The sequence below is a fragment of the Lagopus muta genome, chromosome 1 (genome assembly GCF_023343835.1).
Source record: "Lagopus muta isolate bLagMut1 chromosome 1, bLagMut1 primary, whole genome shotgun sequence".
Taxonomy (NCBI): Eukaryota; Metazoa; Chordata; class Aves; order Galliformes; family Phasianidae; genus Lagopus; species Lagopus muta.
This window is the reverse complement of record NC_064433.1, coordinates 104,508,938-104,536,448: the sequence shown is the minus strand read 5'-3', so window position 1 is coordinate 104,536,448 and position 27,511 is coordinate 104,508,938. Positions and strand designations below refer to the sequence as shown.

Sequence of the window (27,511 nt, the reverse complement as noted above, 5' to 3'; positions counted from 1 at the left end):
GAACAAGGAATGGTAGTTTAAATTTATATTTGCTCTAGATGTGGGATGGAGCAATTCAGTTTCAGTGTCACTGCTGTGTTTTGCCTTCATCTCTCTGAAGTCCGGCTATCCAACCTTTTGTGCCAGGCGGAGTTTGTTCTGAGGGTTGTTTGAAGTTTGTGCTGAGGATTCTGGTGCCGCCTCTTTCAGCGTTACGGGAAGAAAGCGACGCGAAGGGCGCCGAGCAGGACCGGAGGGGGCAGGGCCGCCCCCGCCCGGGGATACGGAGGGGGCGGAGCTTCGCTCGTGAAGGCGGAGGCGCAGCCCAATCGTTGCGCTCCTTCCTCGCCCGGCCTCCAGTGACGTGCGGTACCGGCTTCCTATTGGAGGAGGGCCGCGTCGCTCGCCGGTCAGCCCGGGCTTTTGCCCCGCCCCCCCGGCAGGCGGAAGAGTCTCGCGCAGGACGGGGGTACGTGAGACCGCCACTTCCCGCTCGCGCCGCGGTAGGGAGCGAAGGGGTGTGGGAGCAGTGGGGCTACGGGGGGCGGCAGGGGCTCGCGCGCTCGGCTCCCGCTCTCCGCTTAACGGCTCCCGCTTCCCGCCGCGTCTTCTCACCGTCCCCTCTCGCTGCTGGGGGAAGCTCGGGCCGGTACCTTCCGTCCCGGACGGGGCAACGCGCGGCAGCTCTGCGCTCTCCGGGCTCGAGGGCCCGGCCGCGCCGCCCGCCCCGGTGCCGTGACCTTTTGGCGGAGTCGCGGGCCTGGGCTGGGGGCGGGGACGCGGAGGTCCGTAGGCCGCCCTCAGCGTGACGGCCGCCGGCGGGGCTCGGGTCGCCGCTGTGGGGGCTTGAGCCCCTCGGGATAACGGAGCGGTCACGGCACCTTGGAGCCGGGCGTCGTGCTGAGGGCTGCGGGGGGCCGTTGTCCGTTCGATGCCTTGGCCCCTTAGCCGTAGGGTTATTAATCGGAAAGTTCCTGTCCTTTCTTTTACCGCCGTGCCTGAAACGCAGGCGATACGGTATTGTGTGTGGGAAACTGAAAGTGAAACTCACGTGGTGGCAGAAATGGGGGAGTGGTGCAGCGGGGACCACTGGCACAGAGCGGGGTAGAAGTGTTACTGTAAGGTCCTTGCAGTGACTGCCGAGTATCCTCTGCTCCTCCACTAGTTCTTGTGCATTGCATGTATATGGCTTACAGTGTGTTCAAACCGATGTCTTGTGAAAGGTGCTTTCTCCTTCCCTGAGGAAGGGAGGAAGGAATATGTTCTTCATGGCTTTCAGTGGCTCTTCCTCTGGCCTGTCTTTTGCTTTCTGCTTGGAAATAGCAGGCCCCATTCTTTGTAGCCTAGCAGTATTGCAGCCTAAGACAGTTTTCCCTGTGCAGGTTTTTTCGCTTCCTTATCACCGCTTTCACATTTTGTTCATGTGGAACCAGTCTTTTTAGGGGAGAGGACCTAACTTTACAAAGAAACTTTTATGTTCCAGGCCTCATGTGGTATGTTGTTTTGCCTCATTCAAGTGAATGATACCCTAGTTGCTTTAACCCAGGTGCTGGCACCTACTGAATGTTATTTCTGCAGCAGCTATAACTGTCCCAGTTATTTTTTAGGCCCAGTTTGTTCTTGCTTGGACAGGGACGGTGTTGTCCTCTCATAGACAGAAATATCTGTCTGTGGTGGGCATGGAGTGAGGAAACGCTCAGTCACGCAGGAAGGGATGGTGCATCACTGCCTTTAGTTGTGTGACTGTGAAGTCTCTACACATGCAGATCTATAGGAATATGAAGACAAATGTTATTTTTACTCTTGCGTGGCACTCTTCTGAGGTAATTGTACGAGAGACTCCTTTGTGGAATTCTGCGTGGCATCAGTTAATGTTTACATTATATAAGGAAGAAGGGCAGAGACATCAGCTCCTTTATCCCATTACTGCCAGAAGCCCACTCTAGCACTCCTCTTTGTGAAATCGAAGCTGGTTTCTAGCATTAGACACATGTAGAAATAATTCCACACTTCTTGTCTGTCTTGTGTTGCAAAAACACTATGCTGTGTTTCCCAATGTCTGCCATTCTAGTGAAAGAGGAAAATTGTACAGTCAGTTACAAGTCTTTGCTGTTGAAAGACTGCCAGCAGATAGTGCTTATCTCATCTCTTCGCATCATCGAGGTGCTTTTCTTCTCAGCACAAAGATGAGGTTACAGCAAAGTGTAGGTTGGTGAGTCAGTATTTCTGGTAAAACATGCTTTGGTAGAAAGCTGCTCCATATCTTAAAATGTATATTAAAAAAAATATTCTAAAAAAGATCAGTGCAGCACTAGAATCATAGAATGGCCTGGGTTGAAAAGGACCACAATGATCATCCAGTTTCAACCCCCTGCTGTGTGCAGGGTCACCAACCACCAGACCAGGCTGCCCAGAGCCACATCCAGCCTGGCCTTGAATGCCTCCAGGGATGGGGCATCCACAGCCTCCTTGGACACTATGTTCGCTCACTTGTCACTTATGCAGTTGTGAAAATTCTGTTTGATACTGAAAACAGTTGAGAGGGGTTTTGTCTCAGATTTTTCATGTGACCAAAATGCCTCTGTTTTGTTTTTAAACTTAGTGCTTAAACGTGTTTAGTAAGTAGGAGGATTGTGCCATGTGTTCACAGAATCACAGAATTGTAGGGGTTGGAAGGGACCTCCAGAGATCGAGTCCAACCCCCCTGCCAAAGCAGGTTCCCTACAGCAGGTCGCACAGGTAGGCATCCAGGCAGGTCTTGAACATCTCCAGAGAAGGAGACTGCACCACCTCCCTGGGCAGCCTGTTCCAGTGCTCCGTCACCTCACTGTAAAGAAGTTCTTGCGCACATTTGTGCAGAACTTCCTATGCTCCAATTTCTGGCCATTTCCCCTTGTCCGGCCTCGCCATTCAGCCCCTCACACCTTAGATATTTATAGACCTGGATCAGGTCCCCTCTCAGTCTTCTTTTCTCAAGGCTGAACAGACCCAGTTCACTCAGCCTTTCCTCGTAGGAGAGATGCTCCAGGCCCTTCACCATCTTTGTGGCCCTCCGCTGGACTCTTTCCAAGAGATCCCTGTCTTTTTTGTACTGGGGAGCCCAGAACTGGACGCAGTGCTGCAGATGAGGCCTCACCAGGGCAGAGTAGAGGGGGAGGATCACCTCCTTTGACCTGCTGGCCATGCTCTTTTTAATGCACCCCAGTAAGCCATTGGCCTTTTTGGCCACAAGGGCACACTGCTGGCTCATGGCCAACCTTTCATCCACCAGGGTTAGTGTTAAGTTTATCGTGACTGACTTGGTGGCGTTGAACGGGTCTTACTGTGTGATGTACGTACTATGTACATACGTATGTTAGTACTGTGTACCAGATGCCACCTGTTATTTGCTTTGTACATTGGTTTAATTAAATTGGCTGGCCAAGCAAACCATTTAACACCTTTAAGTACATCAGTACTATTAAAATTGTGTGTTACGGGAAAAGAATCTGAAAGAAAATACAGGTTTGAAAAAATAGGTCTTCAAAAAGTATGGAATCATAGACTCATTAAGGCAGGAAAAGACCCCTAAGATCCCCCAGTCCAACCACCAGCCCACCCCCCCCACGCGCACTGCCCACGTCCCTCAGTGCCACATCCACACGGCTCCTGAACACCTCAGGGACGGTGACTGCACCACCTCCCTGGGCAGCCTGTGCCACTGCATCACCGCTCTTGCTGAGAAGTTGTTCCTGATACCCAACCTGAACCTCACCTGGTGCAACTTGAGGCCATTCCCTTTGTCCTATCACTGTTAGCCAGGAGCAGAGACTGACCCCCACCTCACCACAGCATCCTCAGGTGGTTGTAGAAAGCAATGAGGTCTCTCCTGAGCCTCCTCTTCTCCAGGCTGAGCAACCCTAGCTCCCTCAGCTGCTCCTTCTGAGAGTATTAGCAGGCAAGATAATAAATTTGGTGGATTTGACAGAAGCACCATTGTTCTCAGTAGAGAAGGAAAAAAACCAACAAAAACATACTGCATTACCTACTCCTGCTTGTGGCCAGCTGTACTGCAGAGCATAATCTGTATAGTCCGCAGTGAAGACAGTGACAGGAGCCATGGGCTGCATTCTGCCCTGAGTGGTCAAGAGGGTGTGAGGGGAAGAGAGAGATTCTGGCAGGAAGAGTAGATTTCTGCTTGAGGAAGATAAACAGTTTCATGGACTGAAGAGGAACAAATGAAGTACATATGGAATCATTTTGAGAGTGCAAAACAAGGAAGGGCCACCCGAGCACTGATGAACTTTGCTTTCATCTTTCTATGTATGAAGATCTGTGACTGATCATCCGGCTGCAGAGGAGGACATCCCTTACCCTTGGTATTAGTTGTTTCACTGAGGTGATCGCTTTTCCACTGTGATAGAAAGACACTATATTCTCTTTTTTGTTTGGAGACAGGAAATACAGGCATCTTATCTAAGATTCCTTTGTCAGACTCAAAGATCAGGTTCTGCTCTGCATGTGAAGTCCTGCCCTGTGTCTCTTACTCTTTTTTTTTTAACTGCCAGTGATAGGATTACGGTTCAGTGGTGAAACTTAGGCTGAAATGTTTTTGCTTTTTTGGCTCCCACTTTTGTTTCTATACGTTACAAATAAATAAGCAGTATGTTTACATCTCAGGTACGATGCATCGAGTGCAGTGCTCACGTGCTGATTTTATATTGTAATTCTGTTTGTGATGGAGTTTGCTCTATTTAATGCAGCTCAATGGAACAGCTATAGAGTGTGTGGAATACTTCTGCAAAAATATACATTTTAAAGACTGCTCATGACAGTTTGTCAAACATCTTGAGTTTTTACCATTCTGTGCTAAATACATTCTTGGCCATGTTTCAGGTGCTTAGAACGCTGCTGTTAATGGAAGAATTCATGTGTAAGTGCAGAACAAGAGCAGCAGTCTAATCTGTGAGGAAATGGCAGGATTCTTGGACAACTTCCGGTGGCCAGAATGTGAGTGTATTGACTGGAGTGAAAGAAGAAATGCCATTGCTTCCATAGTTGCTGGTGTATTGGTAAGTTATGAATACGTGAGTGTTTGCTCCTCTGTGAGAGGAGCTGGGTCGTAACCATGCTGACAAATTTGGAAATACAACAAAGTTATTTTTGTAAAATTTTGTGGAGTTTTGCTGTTAACTGCACCTTGATCCAGCATATTTCTCAGATTGTTTTTTTCCCCAAGTATAACCATTAGCCATCCTTTTTTACGGATCACATAAATTTGCATTGTATTTAATTTTCCAGGCTGGATGTGGCTCTGGGCAGCCTGGTCTGGTGGTTGGCAACCCTGCCTGTGGCAGGGGGATTGAATCTGGATGATCATTGTGGTCCTTTTCAACCCAGGCCATTCTATGATCACAATAATAATAAACTGGTCCTACTATCTCTTCTTTAAAAAAAGATTGCAATTCCTAATGGAGTTTTGGCAGAATTACTTACATTATTCATAGTTTATGTTTCGGATCCTTGTCCTTAAAGTAGTACAGAGAACTCAGCCATAGGCTGAGGTGTAATTGAATAGAAACAGAACCAATTCTCCAGTGCTTCTGTGGAAACATCCACTTTAAGGCATAATGCAGAACTCGCTTATCAAACGTTTAGTTTGACTTGAAGCTAGTCACTTTCTCTGTCAGTATTTGATAAAGGAAAATTAAATGATGTACAGAAACATTTGACATGTTTTGTCAGTCTGTTTTTGTGCCCTTCCTGCCTCATAGTACTGGTGTTATTTATTTCTAGTTTTTCACAGGTTGGTGGATAATGATAGATGCTGCAGTAGTTTACCCAAAGCCAGAGCAAATGAACCACGCGTTCCATACCTGTGGGGTGTTTTCAACACTAGCTTTTTTCATGTAAGTGTATATAGAAGGGAGTTCTTTCACTATATAGTAAATGTGAGCTCTTAAACACCATCTTTACTAGACCATATATATATGGTAAAACTTTGTTATAAATTACTTCTGAGTAATCTTGTATCTGTTGTGACGATGTAAACATGGCAAGCTTGAGGGGAAGTAATGGGTTTTAGTGAAAAGAAATGAGTTTTAATTGGAGAGGAAAAAAAGGATACTTATGGATATTCACAGCTTTCTTGTTATTTGGTATTTTGAAGTTTGTTTTTCTTCCTCAGCAGTCTAATTTAAGAAAATAAATGGTCCCCCCCTTACAGGACACGTCTCACTTGAAGATCTCTGCTATTCATTGCAAAGCAGAGACATCAAAAAGCATTTTACAGTCATGAGACTACTGTGTTACTGACCATTATTGTTCCTGAAAAGTGACTTTAGTGCTACTAAAAACTTAAACAGATGGGCAAAAATGACCAGCAATGTTTCAGTTACTTTCTGATTTTTCAGCTTACAGGTCTGTTAATGCAAACATTTAGGTAAACTTCAGCAGGAATATAGGGTTTGCTTGAAGGCCAGTTGGGATCCCTCCATTAGGGGTGATGTAATACTGTGTGACCGTACAGAATGGCAGTAATTCTTCCAGAGTTTTTTCCACCTTTAAAAAAACAAACAAACAAACAAATGAAAGCTTTATACTTGGGATTTTTAACTGATAACTTGAAATGTCCATGCTTTTTTTGTTCCTAGGATAAATGCTGTATCAAATGCACAGGTGAGAGGAGACAGCTACAGTGATGGATGCTTAGGAAGAACAGGTAAATTAAAATAATGCTGGGTTAAAGGACTGATATTTTAAGGAATTGTTTTGTTTTCATGCAGTGGTTAAATAATAATCAGAAGCTAAGAAGTAGGACAAAGGTTCTGTTAATTCTTTACAAAATTAACACTTGAAGGTAAGTACTGTCATTGTTAAAAGGCAAATTTGGGAAAATTTGATCTCTTTATAGTGTGAACACCTGAAGTTTTCTCTGCTTGTCCCGTATACTTGTTCAGAGAAATAAATTTCTGCCTAGTGGTAAGCAATGGACCTGAGTTCCTTCTGAATCTGTTATTTTAGAGTGCACTGCAAACATTGTTTCCTCGGTATGTCACCCGCTGTGTGATGTCTGTAGGCCTGCTGCTCTCTCTCTTCTTTCATTCATAATTCCCTTGCTATTTCCTATGTGGCTCCCAGCATCAGTTTTCATGTGATCTGCAGGACGTCTCATGGGAAATCTGGGAGGATTTACTCATTTGAACGAGGCTACGATGCCTTCCCGTGTTTCATTCTTAAGTCTGCTGGAGTGAATCTTTGCACATAAAGATTTTTCCTTTACCACGAGTGAGCAAGTTGTTTATTTGCAGAGGCGTCATCCTCCGTTCTGAGTGGGCAATGTCTCGCAGTGCGGGGTCTCCAGCATTTCAATTAGTTATCTACCTTGACCTTTACTTGAGGAGGATGGCATGTAAGGGAAAGGGACCTCTTGGGTCACCGAGTAAATCAAGGGATTTCACCCATATGAAAATACCTTTCTGAAGTAAACACAGGAAGGGTTTTTTTGTGTACCTTATCGGAATGCCTTCCTTACCTCAGAAAAACAATAGCTTTGGCAGTGTACCTCTTAAGTAGTCCACTCCATGTGACGTTAGATGATGTTATGGGCATTCCCTTCAGATGAGGAGAAATTTCTGGTAACTGTTTGCTAATATCCACCTCCTATCTACCTTGTTAAAGAAGACAATTTTTGGATGATGTTATCCTTTACACAGGGTTTTACCCTTTCCTTTTGAACCTTCTGTGTCTGATCGTATGTCACTACATGTACACTATCACCACCACGTGGTTCTCAGGGCTTTTAATATTTCCTGCAGGTGCTCGTGTTTGGCTCTTCATTGGCTTTATGCTGATGTTTGGTTCACTCATTGCTTCAATGTGGATTCTTTTTGGAGCATATGTTACACAGAGTAAGTTTCTTTATTGATTAGTTTTAGAAATGGGTTTCACTGCTTTGTGGAAGTATCATCAAGTTTGATGTGAAGTATTCTGTTGCAGCTTGGTATGTATCTTGTGATATGGTGGTTTGTTTATGAGCTTCATTTTCCTAAAGGCTGTGAATATGAAAATCTGTAACGTGTTGGACCCTTCACACTCCTTTACTGTATGGATTTGAGGATTGCTTGATGAAATTGAAGTTAGGAACTACCACAATGAACCATTCAAGCAGTTCAGATATATACAAGTGTTCTATATAAAATTCAGACACTGGTAGCTGTTATTGTTATTCAGGAACTGCTACCAAGTACTGTTTTAAGAGCAAACCAAGCAAAACCAAAAAGCAACCAAACACAATGCCCGAACTCTTGATTGAAATCTAAAAGTGTTTTTAAAATTACACATTGTCTTCTGGCATTGAACTTTATTTTCAGATATAGAAAATACTTCTGCTGAAAGACAGAATATCTAGAAGAGTGGAAGTGTGGTCTGTCCTTGCTAGAGCAATGCAAAGCACCTACTTTTCTTGTTGGTGATGAGTGTTTTAGAAACCCTTTCCTGCACAAAAGAATCTTAATATTTCCTTTGTTACTTACTTTGCAGACATCAATGTTTACCCTGGATTAGCAGTGTTTTTCCAGAATGCATTGATATTTTTCAGGTAAGATACCTGGATCAGTTTCCTTCCTTTTGAAGGAGTATTGCGCACACCTGCTTTCATCCACATAGGTCTTCTGGAAATTTAATTCTAACCAAAGCTCACACCAGACTTGATCTTTGACAATGTGGAGCTCTGCTGACAGTGCAGAGCCCCCCTTATTTCAGTTAATTACCTGCTCTGATCTTCGCTTGAGGAGTGAAACCTGTGAGGCAGAGATCACTTGGGTCACAGAGTAAACTGGCACAATATAGAGAACTGATGTGATGATATCAATCATTTTATAAACAGATCCAATTATTACTTTTCTTACTCTGCTATCACTTACTACCCTGTTTGCTCCAGTGCTTAGAAGCAATTCTTTAATTACCCCTTCTTAGAGACAGAGCACTGTTCAGAGATTCATGTTCTTGTTTATAGAATCATAGAATGGCTTAGGTTGGAGGAGACCTCAAGGATCATCTAGATCCAACCCCTGCCGTGGTGTCCCCCATCAGTTCAGGCTGCCCAGGGCCCCATTCCAGCCTGGCCTTGAGCGCCTCCAGGAATGGGGCACCCACAACCTCTCTGAGCAACTTGTTCCAGTGCCTCAACACTCTCTAAGTAAAAAGTTTCTTCTTAACATCTAACCTAAATTTCCCCACTGTTGTCTTCAAGCCATTCCCCTTTGTCCTATCACTATCAGGCCACGTAAAATGCCAGTTCCCCTCCAGCTTGTAAGCTCCCTTAAAGTACTGGAAGGCCACAATGAGGTCTTCCTGGAGCCTTCTCATTTCCAAGCTATACAAGCCCAACTCCCTCAAGCTTTCTTTACAGGAGAGGAGCTCCAGCCCATTGATCATCTTCGTGGCTCTCCTCCGGAGCCTGTCCTACAGCTCTGCTTATTCCTGTAGGATGGGGCCTCACAAGGGCAGGGTAGAGAGGGACCATCACCTCCCTCTCCTTTCTGGCCACCCCTCTGTTATTGCCATGCAACCAATTCTTTATCCACCTAATAGTCCAAGCCTTGTTAGTCCAGTTCTTTCTGGACTAGTGTATGTATGACTAAGTGATGACAATTTTCTGGGTGAAATATTCAGTGTCTGTGACACAATGGATAATAGCAATATCCTCTCTGTACAACAAACGCCTTAGCATCTCTCCTGCCAGCAGTAGGTGAGACATCCTATTGCCTTTTTCTTTACTATTTCATAGCAATGGCTAGCTTATCTAATACCTGATAGACTTAGATTTGTTCCTGATGGGTGAAAAGTTCCCTGAACATTCTCTGATTTGCAGACTTCCTCTTTTGGAAGTTCTTATCCGCCTAAGTTAGTGTGCTGTTTTCCTTCTAGTACTGTGTTAAATGCTGGGCAGTGATCGCTACTGCCTGACTCTTCTATGACTTTGTTTGGAAAACCAGTTATGTTCTTGTGCAAAATAGCAGTTCTTAAATCTGTTCTGTGCTTTTGCATGACTAAAGTCAAGAAACAGAAAAATAGATACTAATGTGAATAGAAGTTAAAATTGCTGGAAGGACATTGATTTTTACTGTGTAACAGTGTAAGATTGTATGTTAACTATTAAAATGCCCTTTTCTTCTTTATGTATGGCCTGATTTATTTTTTTTTTTCCCCTTTCTTTTTCTTCTTCAGTACTCTGATCTACAAGTTTGGAAGAACAGAGGAGTTATGGGGATGAGAGATCACAATACAGCATTGTCTATTCCATAGTTGCTCTGTTGTACTCTGTATGTAGATATTTACGTTTATTTGTTCTCGTTTTGCTTTCTAAATAGTATGAACTGAGACAAACTACGATTTCTGTAATAAGCTCCCTCTTTTCATAGGACAGATTTGTGAATATGTACATATGACTGTATATATCTTAAAAAGGGAAAGTCAGGCTTTCTGAAATCTTCAGGCTTATTTCTTCAAATACATGAGTTTCCATTGACTGTTAAGACTCGATCTTCCAAACCTTCACACATGTGAGAGGCTTCAGTTGAACTGCAAGTGAGTAAGCAGGATGGAAGGGATTGATATCTTTATGCATAGGTGAGCTATTCCAGATTATTAAGAGCTGACAGTAAGGGCTGCTTGTATACCTGGAGGGGATTGGTAGCTCGTGGAAGTGACCTTTTATTTCCCGAGGGTAAATTCTACTGTATGCTGAGTTAAGGGTTGAGTTTTATGTTTTTCTGAACGGTTATATCCAATTAAGCAGCTTTTGTGTGTGTGTAAAAGGTTATGAGTTTTTAAACAAGACCCTATTTTAAGTAGGTTCTGCATGACCGATCCAGCTGTACTTGATTAGCATTGCACAAATGAAACTTGGTAGCAGCACGGAATTTATTTCTTGCTGTTCAGTGTAATAGATGCCAATCAGTATTTATTGTACATACTAGAATTTCAAAAACCCTGCAACTGCTGCCAATTGTTAAGGAATAGAAAGAATAGGTGAGAATCAGACTGACAGCTTAAAAATTATGCTCAAATAGATTTTCTTCAGGGGAAGCTTTTTGTTGAGAAATGAGTGGTTCTGCTGCCACCTATTATTACCTTAGGTAATGGAACAGGTGAGTACTTCAGATGGGAATATAGCAGATTGCGTCATTGCTAACAGTCTTACCTTGAAATAAGTGCCAGTTTTAGGACTGTTGCTTGCCCCAGTTTAAATGTATTTATGTTCCAAATTTCGCAGGTATTTTATAGGGTATTTTATAGGAATGTGTTCACTATTGGAATCCATTTTCTTCGAGCTGGAGTATACAGAAAGGAGAACAGCAGTGTTTTATGGCTTTGGACTGATGTTGTATATTCATCTTGCTGTTGGTGACTTCCTTGTAATTCTATGTGTTTTTAAAGCAGTTGAATCTACCTTGTGTCTGAAAGCTTTTATAACTTTCCATGTATCAAGATTGCTGACCAAGTGGCATTAAACTTCAGAACGTAACATACGTGCATGGTTACTGCATACCGTTAGTCATCTAATTGCTCCCTTGGGGGAATCTTTCCAGTGAACAGAGTATGAAGCAAATACTGCAGCTGAAACTGTGCTACTGGCTAGACTAACTTCCATCCTCATTGTGTCATCCTGCAGTGAGTTACCGTATATTCACTGGTGTTAATCACAGCTTTGTACATACATTGTCTGGTTGGTTGTAATTCCAGAAAATTGCAATAAACTTTATCTTATGTTCTCCAAATAATGAACATCAGCAGATAATTGGGCAGTAGTAGTCTACTGAACAGCTGAAGTGATTCAGACTTTTAAGAGAGTCTTGCAAAACCTCATATTTAAAACCAAGGTTTTTGTTTTCATGTCTCCCACATTCTCATACAGGAGAATGGTTGTTGGCTTTTCTAAGTGAGAAACAAAGGTAGCCTCTAACTAATTCCAGTCTATGTCTGACATCTGACACTTGAACAGCACAAGCTGAGGTAAACGCTTCACTCTGGAAGAACTCTTCCAGTGTACCTTACTGTAAGTTTCTAGTTAAGAAACTTTTTTTAAGAGTACCCAGCAAAGTGCTTCTTTCTGAGGTTTTCTCTGTTTTCTGCCGGAAGCTCGCTTGCTGTCTGCATAGCTGCTGATAGGAGACACTGTAGAAGCTGCATCTCTTCCAGCAGCTGAAGCTCAGAATGTATTTGGTGTAAGAAACATGCGGAGAACATGAATGTGTGCTAACATTATTCAGAGTAACCCTAGGACTTCTACAGCATGGATTGTTCCAGCAGAGTCCAAGATGATCAGGAGTTGCACATTGTAGGTTACACCTTGGCCTGCTACGGTTGGCAGTTATGAAGCTTATCTTTGAGTTCACCCTAACAGTTTTTGTTCTGGTGGCCTATTTGTGCAACTAAGAAATAGTAAATAACCCTCCATAAGAGAAGTCTAGTATGTAGTCTCTGTACAGTGTACTTAGCAAGTTGTATTCTGTACTGCCAGATACTCACCCGAGTGCTTAAACAGCTATTTGTGTCCTGCCTTATGCACGTAGGCTGTTCCTGTGGGGAGCCTGTGGTTATCTGTTTACGTTACCACGTGCAAAAATACAGATGAAGGGAAGGAGCAGATACTCTGTAGCTTGTGGCTGATTTGCAAGTTCATAATGGGGCTTGAAGTAGACTAAGTCTTCAGGTAACTCTACTATCTTAGCATGGTGTGTGATTTAAGGGATTAGATTACTTCTACTAGGACACAGAATGAGGAAGTTTTTGGGAAATGCTGCTTAATTTTGATGCTAGTCGTGTGTCTTCCCAGAAGGGGAGGGAATGGCAGCAGCTGAGATAACTTCTAGCTGTGGCACTGACTGATAACCTGCATCTGTTTCAGCAGCATACTTCATTAATAGGTCTGAGAATCCAAGCAAGCCACACGCAAACAAACAACCAAGCACATCTATTTTATTTTTTAAAACAACTTGTGTCAAACATTAAAAAAGTCACATTTTTTTAATGGAATAAACCCTGTTTCTTTACTGTAGAAGTGGTTACTTTTGTGTTATGAGACACCTTTCAGATCCCATGGGATTATTACATGAGGCTTAATTTGTGGTCTGCTGTTTCTGCTTTGAGATACTGAAACCACAACTCCCAGTCAGCTGGGCACTTACACAACTGGACTGCTAGAGAGCATTAGTGTCTCACCATTATCAAGATATTTTATATAACTTCTGAGCAAAATAAGTTTTATTGCTGTGAAGAATACAATCGTCTCACTGTAGGAACAGATTAATGCTTTTTATCACTGTGTGAAGATACACAGATCCAAGGGAGATGCAATTAACTGCCCTTTGCCTTTGTTGGAGTAGTTCTTTGCATGGATTCACAATGAGGAGGATTAAGTACCATGAAGTTTCTTTCTAGACTGTCATTTTTGGCTGAAGCAGCAGTCATGGAAGACAAATTTAAAGCAAATTGGGAAAGCATGTTGGATTGGATATAATACACTCAGGGGACAACACAGACTTCACAAATAAAGTAACAAAATAAAAGCCGCTATAAAATTATTTAAGAATTCCTCATTATATTCAATAAAGTGCCATTATTTCTCAAAGCTGGGCTTCAGGGGGAGGAGGGAGAAATATAATGATGATACAGTCATTTGTAGCCAGCTGTCTTTCTTAAGGCAATTTAGTGTTCATTTCACCTTCAAATTCCACCTTTTCAGTCTGTGGCAGAAAGAATATTATTGCTGCTGTAGCGCAGCAGAAACCGCTTTAAAAAAGGCCCAGGTTCCACATTATTCTCAGGAAGTCTTGCTCAGAATTTGTTAGTGGCTGCGCTTTGTCCAGAGCTCACTGTCTGTCCTGGTGGGAGCTGAGCAGCACCGCTTGGAGGCAGGAGCTTCTGCAAAAACTGGATACAAGTGTTCTCACAAAGGTGCCCCTTAAGTTACATCAGGGCTGCTGGAGCTGCTGTGTGAACAAGTGTTACCATCCAGCATGTCACCATATGCGCTGCTTCCTTCTCCAGCATACACAACTGTTACAGAATCTTGGGGATCTTCACTGTAGTTCTCCAACACCTCTAAATGAGGCATGCTGGGGTCTCTCAAATACTGGAAAATGGCAGAAACGATAGTTTAGCTACTGATCCACAGAACAGGTATATTAGAAGTGACAGAGCCTGAGCAAGCACTGCTGGCTATAGGCAAGTTGTTTTAGAACAGAATTCAAAATACTAATTAAATGTATATTTATTTTATTCTGGATTTCCTTGAAGGAGATAAGAACTGAATAAGGAGGTTAAAAATGCATCACTTCTCTTTGCAGAGAAATAAGTAAGATAGACAGCCATTTAAGTGAGTTAAATACATCCCACCATTACCTACTGTTGATAAACTTATCTTTGGAAAATATGTCAGTTCAAAGTCCTACAAAAGAATAAACCACAGAAGAGTTTTTTTCTATTATACTGCTGGGGCCTGCCCTATAGCTGCAGGAATCTGGCAACTGATGGCTTGGGCAAGTGAGAGAGAAGATTCTGCCTTATTCAGCACAAGACAAATCAGAACTGTACCTTTCATTGTCACCAGAAAGCTCCAGTGTCATTCTTCTCTTATAGTTACTACTTGCTTTGACATTCCCTTTGCCTCCTTGCCTTCAAAGTTAAGTTACCAGTGTTACACTGAATATATGAAACTTTTAATCACAGAGAGAAAGATTAGAAAAAATAGCAAAAGAAGCCAGAGAAAAGGATTTGTTCTTCTTAACTCTGTGTACTCTCCTGCTTACTAAACAGACCCTGTGTTTCAGGGGGAACATTAGGAATGTTTAAGAATATGGAATACATGCTGAATGAGAACTTTTAAATTAAGAACTGTGCTTGAAGGCTACTTCCTGTTTAAAAAGAGGAAGATCAACAGGACGAGACAACACTGGTTAGTAGAGAATTGTGTCAGCTGGAAGGAGAAAAAGTCCCAGGATTCACTGTCTCTTGCAAGAGGAGGTGGAGGGGGAAGAGAAACAAAATGTGTACACGTACCTCTTCAAAGTGTGATGGGATCCTTAAAGGTGGCTGGGACAAATATTTAATTGCTTTCTGGTGTCTCCATAAACAAAAGAAACCAGCTATTATGAAAATTAAAAGCAGACCGACGGACATAAATATTACTACAATATATCCAGCTTTGGCCGCCTCTGAAAAAGAACATATGGTAGGTTCACATTTGTATAGCTCATGTAAAGCAACAAGCTGACATTTGCTGTCTGTGTAACAGTCAAACTTCTAAGTTAACGTCACAACCCTGCCACAGGTGCACTCTAAACACCTGTGCTGAGAAGTAGCTTGGTGGTGAGTCCATACAGAAATCACCAGCTCTGTCCCCCTGTGCACCCAGCCTAATGCAAGACATGTAAGACATGCTAGCAGGGCAAATGGAGCTGGAGGAGTCACTGCTGTTGGGCAGAAGGCAGGCAGGGAATGCAATCTGCCCTTCTTCCACCTTCGGTTTTATCAGCCATTAATGCCAGGGGCTTTAGAACATGTGATTCCCTTCAGCAAAAGAAGCACTCCAACATCACATCTCGGGGGCTTGTCATCAAGTACTTGAAGTTCAAGTCAAAACTAGCAGGGAGGTCAGCTCCTGGGGGCAGCAGAAACTGCAGTGACTGAGGATAAGGACAGCTGGAAGAGTGTAACACAGACCATCAACTACTGACTAAACCACTACTCATTCATTTGCCATTCATGGCAATTATGAATTGGTAGCCACATATTAACTCCTGACAAATAGAGGTATGTAACCAGTTACACCACCTAATGTCCTACACCCATCCCATCATATAAGAAAAACAACAAGTACAGGATTATACCGCTGATGGTTGTTCTGTAACACTCCGGGACTGTCTGCAGTCCAAGCAACTGGAAATCTAAATATGCCATCAATTCTACTCGAATTGTGAAACAATAAAGTGTCAATTGCTTCAGATCTTTAATTTTGAATAGTGTATCACTTGTCTTTATCTCCTGTTGAAAGGAAAAAAAAAGGATATAAGTGTTACTGAAAGAATCAGAGCCTGGCTTCAGCACAGTTCTCCTCCCCTTATTGAAGTTTCTCATTCAAAAAAGGACAGTTTTCTTAACTCAGCCTTCCCTAATGTCAAGAGACATCATGAAATACAGTGAAGTAGGAGTGTTGAGATGTATTTGAAATCTCTTTGTTTTAAATGAAATACACTCAACCATTTAAAACCTACCCACAAGGGTGTGAACAGCAAGGTCTCTCTTTAACCACACCATGCTGCTGGACGCTTTCACACGGCTGCTGTAAGTCTGGCAGTTGATGCAAGGCAGGAAGGGGGAAGGAAAAGGGAGCCATGAGAAACGTCTCCACCATCAGAGGCTGACAGAAGCACACTGAAGTGCAGTGCTTCTGCTATTTTTGTGCCAAGGGGAAAAACAGCTGATGGGCAGTGCAAAATATCCACACTTCTACCAAGACTGAGCTTTTTAACCTGTGAGGGCTTCAGGGAAGCCTAAATAACCCTCCAACAGTGACATCTCATTTCACTCTCAAACATTTGATCCACGTCAAAAACACATTTGTGTAAGGGAGGAAGGAAGTGGAGGCGTTTCAGATTTAGCAAGACCTTTAGAACAGAAGGCTTGAAATGATTTTTTTTCTGCTTCTGTTTTTCAGCAATCGGCTTGAAAACGACATTCTTGTGATTCTTCTTCCTTTTTCATTTTTACTTATACGTTTTTGAAAGGCAGAGGCATGGGCATACTGTGAGGCAGATCAAACCCACTGAGTCTAATTGCAAATGGGGACAGCTCTTCCCAGCTGCACCCAACATGTTTTGAAGAACTCCTGCCTTTCTCTGCCCTGGGAACACAGGCATCAGCAGCCTGTTGCTGACGCTGCCAACACAAACATTCCCCGAAAGGAGGAAGCGTGTCCCAGAACTTCCAAATTGCCTAAGCAAACTTTGGAATCTAAATATTATTTGAAAGCCACCTTTGACACTCTGCAGATTCTCTCCTCGGAGCTGCAGTGTGATTTAGCCGTGATGTCATATGGAGAAAAAAAAACAACTATGTGAAAGTTCTGTAGTACATGCATTACTTGTGCCAGAACCAGACTAACTCACATTCAAGTCACCGAATGATGACCTCTGCTCTGAAAAAAAGCATTCATTTTCTTCCTCCACATCTGTTGTTTTGCCAAGAAATGCTGACTCATCTCTTAGTCATAGAAGCATTAGGAACAAAACAAATCAGAATTCTTACTTTTTTAGTAGTAATTGTTGTGTTCTCCCAGTAGGACACATGATACTGGAAAAGGTAACCTGCCTCAGGTCCAAAAGGAGGTGCGACACTAATGAGAAGGGAGTCAGAGCTTACAATCACACTGTTTACTTTAGGAGGCCCTATAATAGCTGAAAAGAAACAGAGAAAGAGCCGTGAACCTCTGGGATGCTGAACAGCTCATCATATTACATATTACATATTACATTATGCAGCCTGGATGTGGCTCTGGGCAGCCTGGTCTGGTGGCTGGCAATCCTGCACATAGCAGGGGAGTTGAAACTAGATGATCACTGTGGTCCTTTTCAACCCAGGCCATTCTATGACTCTATGATTGCATTCAGCTTTATTCAGATACTTTTACAGTTCTCAGCAAACACTGAATGTCAGCATTTTTTTTTTCCTCAAGAAAGGGAATGCAACATTTTTTCATCTACTTAATGCTTTCCTAACCCACCAAGGGATCCCACTCTTCCCCTGCACAAACAATCCTGCATCACAAGCTATGGATACATCAGTTGTAATCTTCAACTCAGGATTCTGGCAATTCCTTACCCCTGCATTCTTTACTACCAGGGAAAATACACTCTTTCCAGGATGGAGCACCATTACCCATCACAAAGTACAGGAGAAGGCGAACCAAAGACCTTGTAAACCCATTCTTCTGCCCCTTCATTATTTAGAGGGGTTTTCTAAAACCCAACATTTATCTTCTCCAAATCCTGAGACCAATCACAGCGAGGAAATAAAGCAGATCTCATAAAGAACAGTAACATGCTTGTCCACACGTCTAATAGAATTTAAAGTGTGCCCTTCACGCTTCTGCTCCACAGTTGAGGGCAGGACAGCTTAGATTTGTTAAAAAGAGATCTGTTCAACAGAAACAGGTAGTTTATACAGAAACTGCCACAAAACAGGGGTGCATGTGATATAGGCTGTAATTCTTAAAAGGTTTGACCATCCAAGGAAACTCATCAGTAACACGTTTCTATCTCAATACCTGTTGAAGGAACGGGCTGCTAATGCCACTGCTGAGGAACTGATGGATATCAAATTCCTAGTAATACACAGAGACCTTGCAGCATTTGCTAACCAAGCACCTACACATCTCTCGCTCAGCTCTTTCACATAACATATCCTAGAACACTTAACAAGTCTCCTTAGAGAGACGTACTGACACCACAAATAACACTTACTGTTTCTCTCTGCCACAAACGGGTCTGTTTCTACCCAGGCTGAAGTCTTTGGCCCCATTTCAGCCCTCACACGCAGAACAATTGTCCAGCGACGTGCCTTTGCTGACTGGAGGAAACTACACTCAGTCTGGGCAATACGGGTGCAGTTTATCTCACTCCAGTGGTTGTAGGCACCTCTGCAACACAAAACAAAGGATGACCAGCTAACAAAGCTCTAAAATACAATCCCTCCTACCCAGAGGGTTTTTGTAAGAAAATGGCATGTAACAAAACAACTGCTTTCACAAGCATTTATTCTACAGCCATTTTAGTGTCTGCATCTCTTCAGCACTGGGAAAAAAAAAAAGGTGAGAATTACACAAGAAACTGTGCAATGTTTCTGGATGCTCTTTGAGTCTTCAGTCTTTACTCAATGCAGTGGAAACACAAGAAGCTACAAGAATCTATGTCACTGGAAGGTGCTTTTGGATACACATAAAAACATCTGTAATAAGCAGCTCATACTTTCATTTCTACGCTTTTTTATTCTTAGCATATTTTTAATTGTTTATAATTGTTTTAATTATATTTAATTTAATTTTATTGTTACCGGATTAAAGCAAAATAAGTTTGGTTGCTTCTCAAACTATTTGCTTACGTTTTAAGCTGGACTGTATAGGACACCGAGCCTCCATCCACTTGAACAGGAGACCACCTCAGGGAATTACGAAAGTTAGAGGAATAAATTGTTACATTCTTCGGTGCTGGCAGATGTGGAGAAGCTTCTAAAATAAGAAGAGAAGTTAAAGCAATTACTACAACATTTAACTACAGTGCTACCTTTCAGAAGGGGCGTAGTGGCAGGATCTTAACGTCCCTCACACACAGGAAGGAAACTGCACCAAAAAAACTTTCATTAAGTCCTAAGTCCCAAATACAAAACAACCAGTTACGCTCCTGAAGTTTTAATTAGGTATTCTACTAGTTTCTTAGCCTCAGCTTTCGTGTAGTGCTCTTAAATAAGCACACATCACATTATGCTACACAGGGACCATTCTGCTTTGCAAACTGAGGTTCTTCACAGTTACAAATGCTAGGCAAGCTATTAATCTCTATTGTGCTCTAACAGGTAGTTAGAAACTTCCATTTGAGAAAAAGTTTTCACTTTCTAGTCACTTCTGGCAACCTCAGCACTGGTCTGGCATGTGGCGAGGTATCTCACACCATCAGCAATCTGTGCAGTCTGACACCCCACACAAATTAATCGTACAAAACTGAAGGCTGCCATGACAAAATACAACCAGCTACAGCAGCATTCTTTTCTCCCTCTTAAAAAAAAAAAGAGTAATGAAGGATGAGGGAAGCTGGTTCACATTCTCTGCTCTCAGGACCACATGCTCATTATTTTGCCTTATATTAGCATGCGGATGCAGATGATTTCCCCTACCAGCTTCTGAAAACACTGACAGAAGTCTCAGACTTAGGGCTCCATAGCTGAACACCAAACTGCCACGTGCCACAGAGTGCTTACTGCTGGGAAGAGGTCCTGCTGCACAGTTTGTATTTCAGTTAGCTATCAGGAATCTTGCTGACATTCCTGGAAGTGCAAACTGAACTCTGTAACAGCCATCAGCTTGTACTACCAAAATGTACACTTCAAAACATAGGATCTGCACAGCAAGGGTGCTAGGCACACGTTGTGGGACCCTCAGCACCACACTCTCACCCAGGGAAAGGCAGAATTGCCTTCCTGTCTTTCTGTCCGGCTCAGATGTGGTCTTGCTTGAACAGCTAACAATCCTCAGGCTCTTCCCTCCTCATACAGACATTTGCTGGCTTGTCAGGTCACACGTTAGAGCCCTGACATTGCAGAGCATGAAGCCACAAGCTGCAGTGCGTAACACCAACCCAGCCTGGCCTAGCCACGGGTTTCAGTGCAACACCTGTTGGCACACATGTTGAAGATTCATCCTCATCCCTGAGCTCGGGCTCTGCCAGACCGGGTTAGCTCAGCCCAACGGGACTCCTGGTGCTCAGCCCTCCCGCGCCGCACGGCCAGCGGGCCTTTCAGCTTAAAACAAATGGCAAAGCATTCACACTCTAAATCCAACCCGACGTCAAGAACCCGAATCACGCGCTGAAGCGGAGCGGCAGATGGGGTGTCACCTCACGTGCTCCGAGTTTTCGCAGGAACCGCAGCGCCGGGCGCCTGGGGGGGGGGGAAGGCAGCGGCCGGCGGCAGCCCCGCCGTGGTGAGCTCACCCCGGGAAGGCACCGCCGCGCTCGCACCGCCCCTCCCGGCCTGAACCTTCAACCCCGCGCCGCTCGGACCGCCACGCCACACGCACCTGCACCCGAAGCCCGGGCCGAGCCGAGAAGGAACATGCCGAGGAGGAAGAAGAGGAGCAGCGCCCGCCACGGCATGGCCCGGCCGGCAGCGCCCCACCGCCCGGCCCGCCCGCCTCCCTGCCGAGGTCGCGGGACGACTGCCGGTGCCCGAGGAGCGGGACCGGCGGCGGGCGGGACCGGGGGTCCGCCTCACACCTTCAACGCGGCTGCCGCCGCCGAAGGGAAGTCAGGCGCGATCGGAGGCCGGCTCGAGGGCGGCGGTGGCTGCCGCCCGGCCCCGCTCCTCCTCCTCCTCCGTTAGACAGAGCCCGCCCATCGGGACGTCCTGTGGTCGCCCGGCGCTGTTCTCTTCGGGGAGCGGCACCCTGACCCGACCGCAGGCGGTGCGTGCGTGTTTTGCAGGCGCGGCCCTGTGCGGTTGACGTGAGAAAATCTCTCGGGGCGGTGGGAGCCCTCTGTTCGCTTTCTCCGCCTGTGCGCTACGCTGACACGAGGTTAGGCCTAACCGCAGCCATTAAATGGTGCTGGCGGCTGCGCAGACTAAATCGGAGTTCTTCAAAGGAGAGGGGGAATGCAGAACTGTCCCTGCAGGATACCTCTACAAAGTGGCATTTTGGCTGCACGAAGGCTGCCTCAGCAAGGGCTGAGGATCCACAGCCATCCAATCTCCAGCAAAAGGCACCAGAGTGTGTCCAGAGAAGGGCAGTGAAGCTGTGAGGGGTCTGGAGAACAAATCTGATGGGGAGCAGCTGAGGGAGCTGGGGTTCAGTCTGGAGGAGGCTCAGGGCAGGCCTTGTAGCCACCTGAAAGAAGGCTGTGGTGAGGTGGGGTTCAACCTCTTCTCCTAAGTAACTGTGATAGGATGAGAGGGAATGGCCTGAAGTTGCACCAGGTGAGGTTCAGGTTGGGTATCAGGAACAACTTCTTCTCAGCAAGAGCGGTGAGTCAGTGGCACAGGCTGCCCAGGGAGGTGGTGCAGTCACCATCCCCGAGGAGCCGTGTGGATGTGGCACTGAGGGATGTGGGCGTGGGGGGGGTGGGCTGGTGGTTGGACTGGGGAATCTTTTCCAAACTCAATGATTCCATGCTTCTATGAAAAAGAAACCAGACAAGAACAGTGCAAACACCTTGTATCTGTAGCACTAGATAAGGCTGAGCAGCTCTTTGTTTACAGCTAACCTTGGATGAATCACTTAATTCTGCTTTAGTTCAGTTGTTCCTCAGTCAAAAGAGAGATTCCTTCCCTTATCTTATCTATCTGGCCTGCTGGTATCAACAGCGGGTTTTCCAGGCAAAGGTCTTCATCTCTAGGGGTAATAAAATAGGTTGGGATCTCAGCAGATGGCTTTTAGCACTGCCAGGTGTGCTGATAGCTGGGAACAAGTATAAAGAGAGGAAAAAAAAGAAAAAAAGCAGATTGGCTGTTTGGTTGGTTACAAAAATAGAACAAGCTAGTTAGGGATGGTAGAGATTAAAGTTATTCAGTTGCGGGTTCATACAGTTTTGTTTGCAGTGAACTTACCTGACCTGTTTTCAACCATTCTGGGAAGAGTGACTCATCTCTCAGTAGGCTGCTGCAGTTCTACTAAAACCCTTTGCTCCACGAGCTTCACCGTAGGATTTCCCCAGTGACATGCCTGTGCTGAAACACAGATCCTTGATTAATGGTTCTGAAGCCAGTGAATGGATTTTGGTCACACAGCATTAGCATGACTCACGGTATTTTCCTGATGGCATGTGGCCAAGTGGGTAGCTGAGAAGGCCATGAACAGTCTGTGACTCTGAAGCATACATAGCAAAATGACTGGGCAAATCATGTCCAGAAGGCACACTGATTTTAATGGCATCTCTAATTCATGCATTAAAAGAGATTCAGAGATGCACTCAAATATTTTGAAAAGCAATTTCAATACACCAATTAATTCTGAAGCTGGGTTTCCCTCTAACCTTGCATGGAAAGATGTGTATTTACTGTAAGTGTTGGAGGAATCCCATAACCAGTAATCATGTCTGTTTTCTCTTTGCCAAAACCAGACAGGAAACTTTGAAGGCTTTTAGTTTTGTTCCATCTTTCTCCTTCCTTGAACTTCCTTGTAAGCAAAAGCCCAAGGAAATTGCTCCCCTGTGCTTTAAATGACTGTTAGGAAAGGAGTCACAGTAACTGGTTGCAAGTGAAAAGGTTCATCAAACATGTAGACTTCTAGCGTTGTTGTGCTGAGGGTGGCTTCTTAAAGCTGGTAGCTTAAGGAGAGCTGAGCGGGGAGGGGAGTGAATTGAGAACAGAGATGGAGAAAAGAGAGGACTGGAATCAGTGTGATGCCTGATCCTTTCAGTGAGCTCCAAAAGAAAAAAAAATACAAATAAACCTAAGAAAACTGTAGCACTTTTCAGAGATAATTATACATATTGCTTTCTTTTCGCCGAGTTAAGGGAGCAAAAAGCAAATCTAGTGTCAAATCAGAAAGCAAGGTATACATTCTTTTTTCTTGCTGGTCTTTCTTCAACAAAGCATGAGAAAGCAAAGGTAGGAAGTAAAGGTAGAAGGAAATACATTTTAGAGCAGAAATGGCTCCATCCATCACTCCGAGCTAAAGGCTCTGAAAAGAAAATCACTGAAAAGACTTGCATGTAGAAAAAAAATCACTATGGCACATAAGAGCAATAAATTGATTTAATAAGTGTGTGCATTTCACCTTTGCAAGCAACTTTCTGCCCTGAATTCCCAATCTTGCTGGTTATTATGTGTTACGTGTGGATTAACAATAAAGATAGCAAAGCAACATTAAGGCAATTACTTTGCTGCACAAAAATTATCAGCACAGAATCTTGAAAAAATGAGATCTACAAATGATAAGAAATATTCCCCAAATTTCACTTCTACATTTGAGATACAAAGGTGATCCAAGATGATCAAAGATCAAAGGTGATCAAAGATCCAAGGACGCCAAAACCCAAGGAAAAGTAACTGAGCTGTTTGATGTTGTCCTGACATTAACACATACCACAGAATCACAGAATCCCCCCTGCTTTGAAGGGACCTACAAGGATGATTGAGTCCGACTCCTGGTTCCACACAGGACCACTCAAAGATCAGACCACTGCCAACTTTAAAAGAGGAAAAACAGTTTAGAAAAATGCTTATAATATCTTGATATTGGATATAAAGATTGTTTTGCATCTTTACGTCGTGTTCATATTCAGACATCCCATACGCATCACCGCTCCACCTGAGTGTCCAAAAAGCACGGGGGGAGGTGGTTAGGGCTGGTGCTATGGAACTGATGAATATCTGCTTATTCTCAATCTCTCTCATGGCTTAATGCAACTGGCCAAGTCTTGGTCCCCACGCAGAGGTTCTCTTTCCTGTCAGTTGCTCTTCAGCACCCAAATCTGCCCTGCTTTCCCAGCTGCATGTATGCAGTGATTCTTGTACTCAGAAGGAAATTCTGAGTACAGGTCTTCACCCTACAAGGAGACACGAACACCCATCAGCTACAAGCTGTGCCCAGACCCTGCTCAGACCTCAGGAAGACTGAGAAATACCTGAGTCTGCATGTGACTGTGCAAATTTGGTATTCTGGTGACGTTAGCTGTGGGACCCTGATATGGACCATGATGAGATATGCACATGAGAGCAGATTTCCAGAGCCAGCGACTCAAAGAGCATGACTTCCCACCAGCTGTCTTCTAACTTGATGTTCTTCACCACCTCTGAGAAATCAGCTGTTCTGGCAGCCGGATAGAGGTGTGCTGGTTTGGGAATCCACCCATCACTGAGAAGGAATTTACCTTTGACTGGAAGGAGTGGTGGTATGCAGTCAAAAACACCCGAGTCATGAGAAATGAGGTTTTAAAGACCATTAAAAAACATTGCCTTTCTCTAAGCTGCTTTGAAATAATTTTAAAGTAAAAATAGGTCTGTGGTGATTATCTCACGCCAGGAAAGAGATTTGTTTTGTATCTTAGCCAGTGTTTGAATTTAATTGGAGACTTGGATTTGCATTTTGATTTTATAGCACATGAATGTCTCATTTTTAATTATACACACACAATCCTTATGTGGGCATAAGGTAGAAAGAAGAAGAAGAAGAGATCAGGAGGAAAGAGAAAAACACCTCCTGCCCTTGATCTGGTTTGTATATTCCGAATTAGAGCATTATTCAGTACATTTGCCAGAATTGATCAACTAGAGCAGACTTTCCTACAAGGTAATATATTTAAGCCCATTTAAGGTATGTATTTCAGCTCAGTGTAGTGCTTAAATTAGGAAGAAAAAAAAAAAAAAAGCCTTAGTGATTCATTTACAGTAATTCTCTGATGAAATATAAGCTCCTAGAAGCAGAGGAAGTATAATCAGTCCTGGTGTGCTTACTTAAAGCAGCTTTCGTAACCAGCAAAAACAGCAGTGGTTGTGTAGATAGATAAAAACCCTGTGTGGACAAACTTGTCTACCAGACCATTATTTTTAAGACAGGGCATGTCTTTGTATCTGAAAAGTGACCGTTAAGGTAAGAAGATGCTTCATGTGTTGTTGATGCTGAATAGTTGCATTAGCAAAAAGATCACACTGGCAGAGAAACAAAAAACAACTTCCTCAAGTACAGCATTGCTTGGAAGACAGAGGTTTTGGTGTGGGAGTTTCCAAGGGTCAGAAGTAGGAGGTTAAAAGAGATGAATTCCGTAAGCCGTTTTTTGAAGAGGGGATCCGGAAGCACATCAGCTGATTACATATGAAGCGTTATTTCTGGTGATGGAAGGCATGCAGCACTGGGAGGTGACCTTAAAAGCATTTGCAGAAAACATGAGTATCCCACAACAGGTGTAAATAGCTCCGTTTTTTTCTTGGAGCCCCCCCATATTGTGGGCACATCCAGGCCATGACCACATTAAAGGGACAGGGAGAGAATCTCTGGTTTCCCTCCTGACCATAAGGGGGGCTCCTCTGGCTCACTGCACAAGGGCAGCCTGCTGACCCAACTACCTGGCACAACTCTATTCAAGGTTAATTGAACCAATTCACTCTGATGCCGATTAATTACTAGATCCAACACGAGGGAGTGGGGAAGGAGCTGGGAGCTGAAGGCTTAAGCTCTAAAATCAGCTCTTCACGGAATGGCTTGAGTTGGAAGGGACCTCAAGGATCATGAAGTTCCAACCCCTCCCTGCCACATGCAGGGCCACCAACCTCCCCATTTAACACTAGCCCAGGCTGCCCAGGGCCCCATCCAACCTGGCCTTGAACACCTCCAGGGACGGGGCATCCACAACCTCTCTGGGCAGCCTGTGCAGCACCTCACCACTCTCTCTGTAAAGAACTTTTCCCTGACATCCAACCCAAATCTTCCCACCTTCAACTTAAAACCATTTCCCCTTGTCCTGCAGTTATCAACCTTTTCAAAGAGTTGACTCCCTTCCTGTTTGTAGGCTCCCTTTACGTACTGAAAGGCTGCATTGGTGTCACCCCGCAGCCTTCTTTTCTCCAGGCTGAACAAGCCCAGCTCCCTCAACATGTCTTTGTAAGGGAGGTGCTCCAGTCCTCTGACATCTTTGTGGCTCTCCTCTAGACCTGCTCCAACAGCTCTATGTCTTTCTTGTACTGGGGACCCCAGACCTGTACTTCAGATGGGGTCGCAGGAGGGCAGAGTAGAGAGGGGCAGTCACCTCCCTGTCCCTGCTGGCCACCGCTCTTTTGATGGAGCCCAGGATCCCAGCTCTTATGTAAGGCAGATTGCAACCTGCAGGACCCTCACGTTCAGCAACATCATCCATTTTTTGATGCCTACTGTAGGTGTCGTGCTTACTGAAAAGCACAAGTGAAGCTTTAGGACTCAACCTTGACTCTCACCCACCTTGAAGGGGTATGGCCAGCACCACTCAGGCTCTCGATGAACAAAATCCTAACTAGACTCTGTCCTGGCTATCCTCAAAGCATTTCTTTCAAGCAGCTTTGCACTGAGACACCCTTCTCTGGGCATACACGAGGATGGCTAAATCACCTTGTCTTGCTGCTGTAACAAAACATGCCAAAAGTTAGAGCAGGATCTAAAGCAGAGCTTCCATGTTTACAAACATTCAGAAAAAAAACCATACAGATCCACCCAAACTGAATGGCTACAGCCCAGCAGCATTTTGGGATCCACTTTGAAATTGAAATTTGATCTCAGATACTTAGTTGTAGAAAAAAAAAAGGTGATGGGGGAGGAGGGAGGATAAAATAAAAGACTGACAGGACCTGGATCTCTCCCATCCAGCTAGCAGAATTAATGACTGCCATGAAATTGGGCATCATAAATAAATAATGGTGGAAACCAACTGCTCGAAACATTTCCTCTTGCAGGATGATTAATGACCTATGCCCTCTAGCTGCAATTGCATTGTTCTTCCTCCCTGATGATTTTGAACTTCTTAGGCCTCATATTAGCACAGGAAGCAATTTGCTTTTGTCAGGTGTTTTTCCTGTCAGTTTGCTGAGCCATGAAGGCTCTGATGAAGTACACTGACACAGGAGAAAGAGGGAAACCTCCTTCCAGGGAACAGGCAGCAAAGGGATTCCCATTCAATGCCATAAAACCACCAGGCGTGTTTAACTCTACTGAGAAAGCATGTCCTTCACTGCAAGGGTCTAGGTAGCTCAGTCTGTGAGTGTTGACTGTTTTGCTTTGTAGGTTTTTCTGAGGAAAGAGGAGAATTGAACGATC

General features: G+C 44.2%; 2 protein-coding genes across 3 annotated transcripts; one reads left to right on the top strand and one right to left on the bottom strand.

The window, feature by feature from the left end:
* Positions 1 to 344: 344 nt before the first annotated feature.
* Positions 345 to 13,547, top strand: TMEM50B (transmembrane protein 50B). 2 transcript variants are annotated; one of them, XM_048954064.1, is made up of 7 exons: positions 345 to 448; positions 4,855 to 5,030; positions 5,755 to 5,867; positions 6,612 to 6,679; positions 7,776 to 7,868; positions 8,500 to 8,557; positions 10,189 to 13,547. In XM_048954064.1, exons 2-7 carry the CDS (start codon positions 4,932 to 4,934, stop codon positions 10,232 to 10,234), a joined length of 477 nt encoding a protein of 158 aa, XP_048810021.1. In that variant the 5' UTR covers positions 345 to 448; positions 4,855 to 4,931; the 3' UTR covers positions 10,235 to 13,547. The 2 variants fall into 2 exon arrangements, with proteins under 2 accessions (XP_048810021.1, XP_048810032.1); XM_048954075.1 differs by having other exon boundaries at positions 397 to 482.
* On the bottom strand, positions 12,923 to 21,105 carry IFNGR2 (interferon gamma receptor 2). Its single transcript, XM_048954034.1, has 7 exons — positions 20,813 to 21,105; positions 19,123 to 19,249; positions 18,486 to 18,661; positions 17,272 to 17,420; positions 15,855 to 16,008; positions 15,025 to 15,179; positions 12,923 to 14,098 (listed from the first exon to the last, which is right to left on the bottom strand). Exons 1-7 carry the CDS (start codon positions 20,886 to 20,888, stop codon positions 13,928 to 13,930), a joined length of 1,008 nt encoding a protein of 335 aa, XP_048809991.1. The 5' UTR covers positions 20,889 to 21,105; the 3' UTR covers positions 12,923 to 13,927.
* Positions 21,106 to 27,511: the final 6,406 nt, after the last annotated feature.

Coding starts and splice junctions, on each gene's coding strand:
- TMEM50B (XM_048954064.1), top strand. CDS start 4,932: ATGGCAGGATTCTTGGACAACTTCCGGTGGCCAGAATGTGAGTGTATT. Junction 5,031..5,754: donor CCATAGTTGCTGGTGTATTG/GTAAGTTATGAA, acceptor ATTTATTTCTAG/TTTTTCACAGGTTGGTGGAT. Junction 5,868..6,611: donor TCAACACTAGCTTTTTTCAT/GTAAGTGTATAT, acceptor TTTTGTTCCTAG/GATAAATGCTGTATCAAATG.
- IFNGR2 (XM_048954034.1), bottom strand. CDS start 20,888: ATGCCGTGGCGGGCGCTGCTCCTCTTCTTCCTCCTCGGCATGTTCCTT. Junction 19,250..20,812: donor GGCCCGGGCTTCGGGTGCAG/GTGCGTGTGGCG, acceptor TTCTTATTTTAG/AAGCTTCTCCACATCTGCCA. Junction 17,421..18,485: donor GTTTGTGGCAGAGAGAAACA/GTAAGTGTTATT, acceptor GTTTCTTTTCAG/CTATTATAGGGCCTCCTAAA.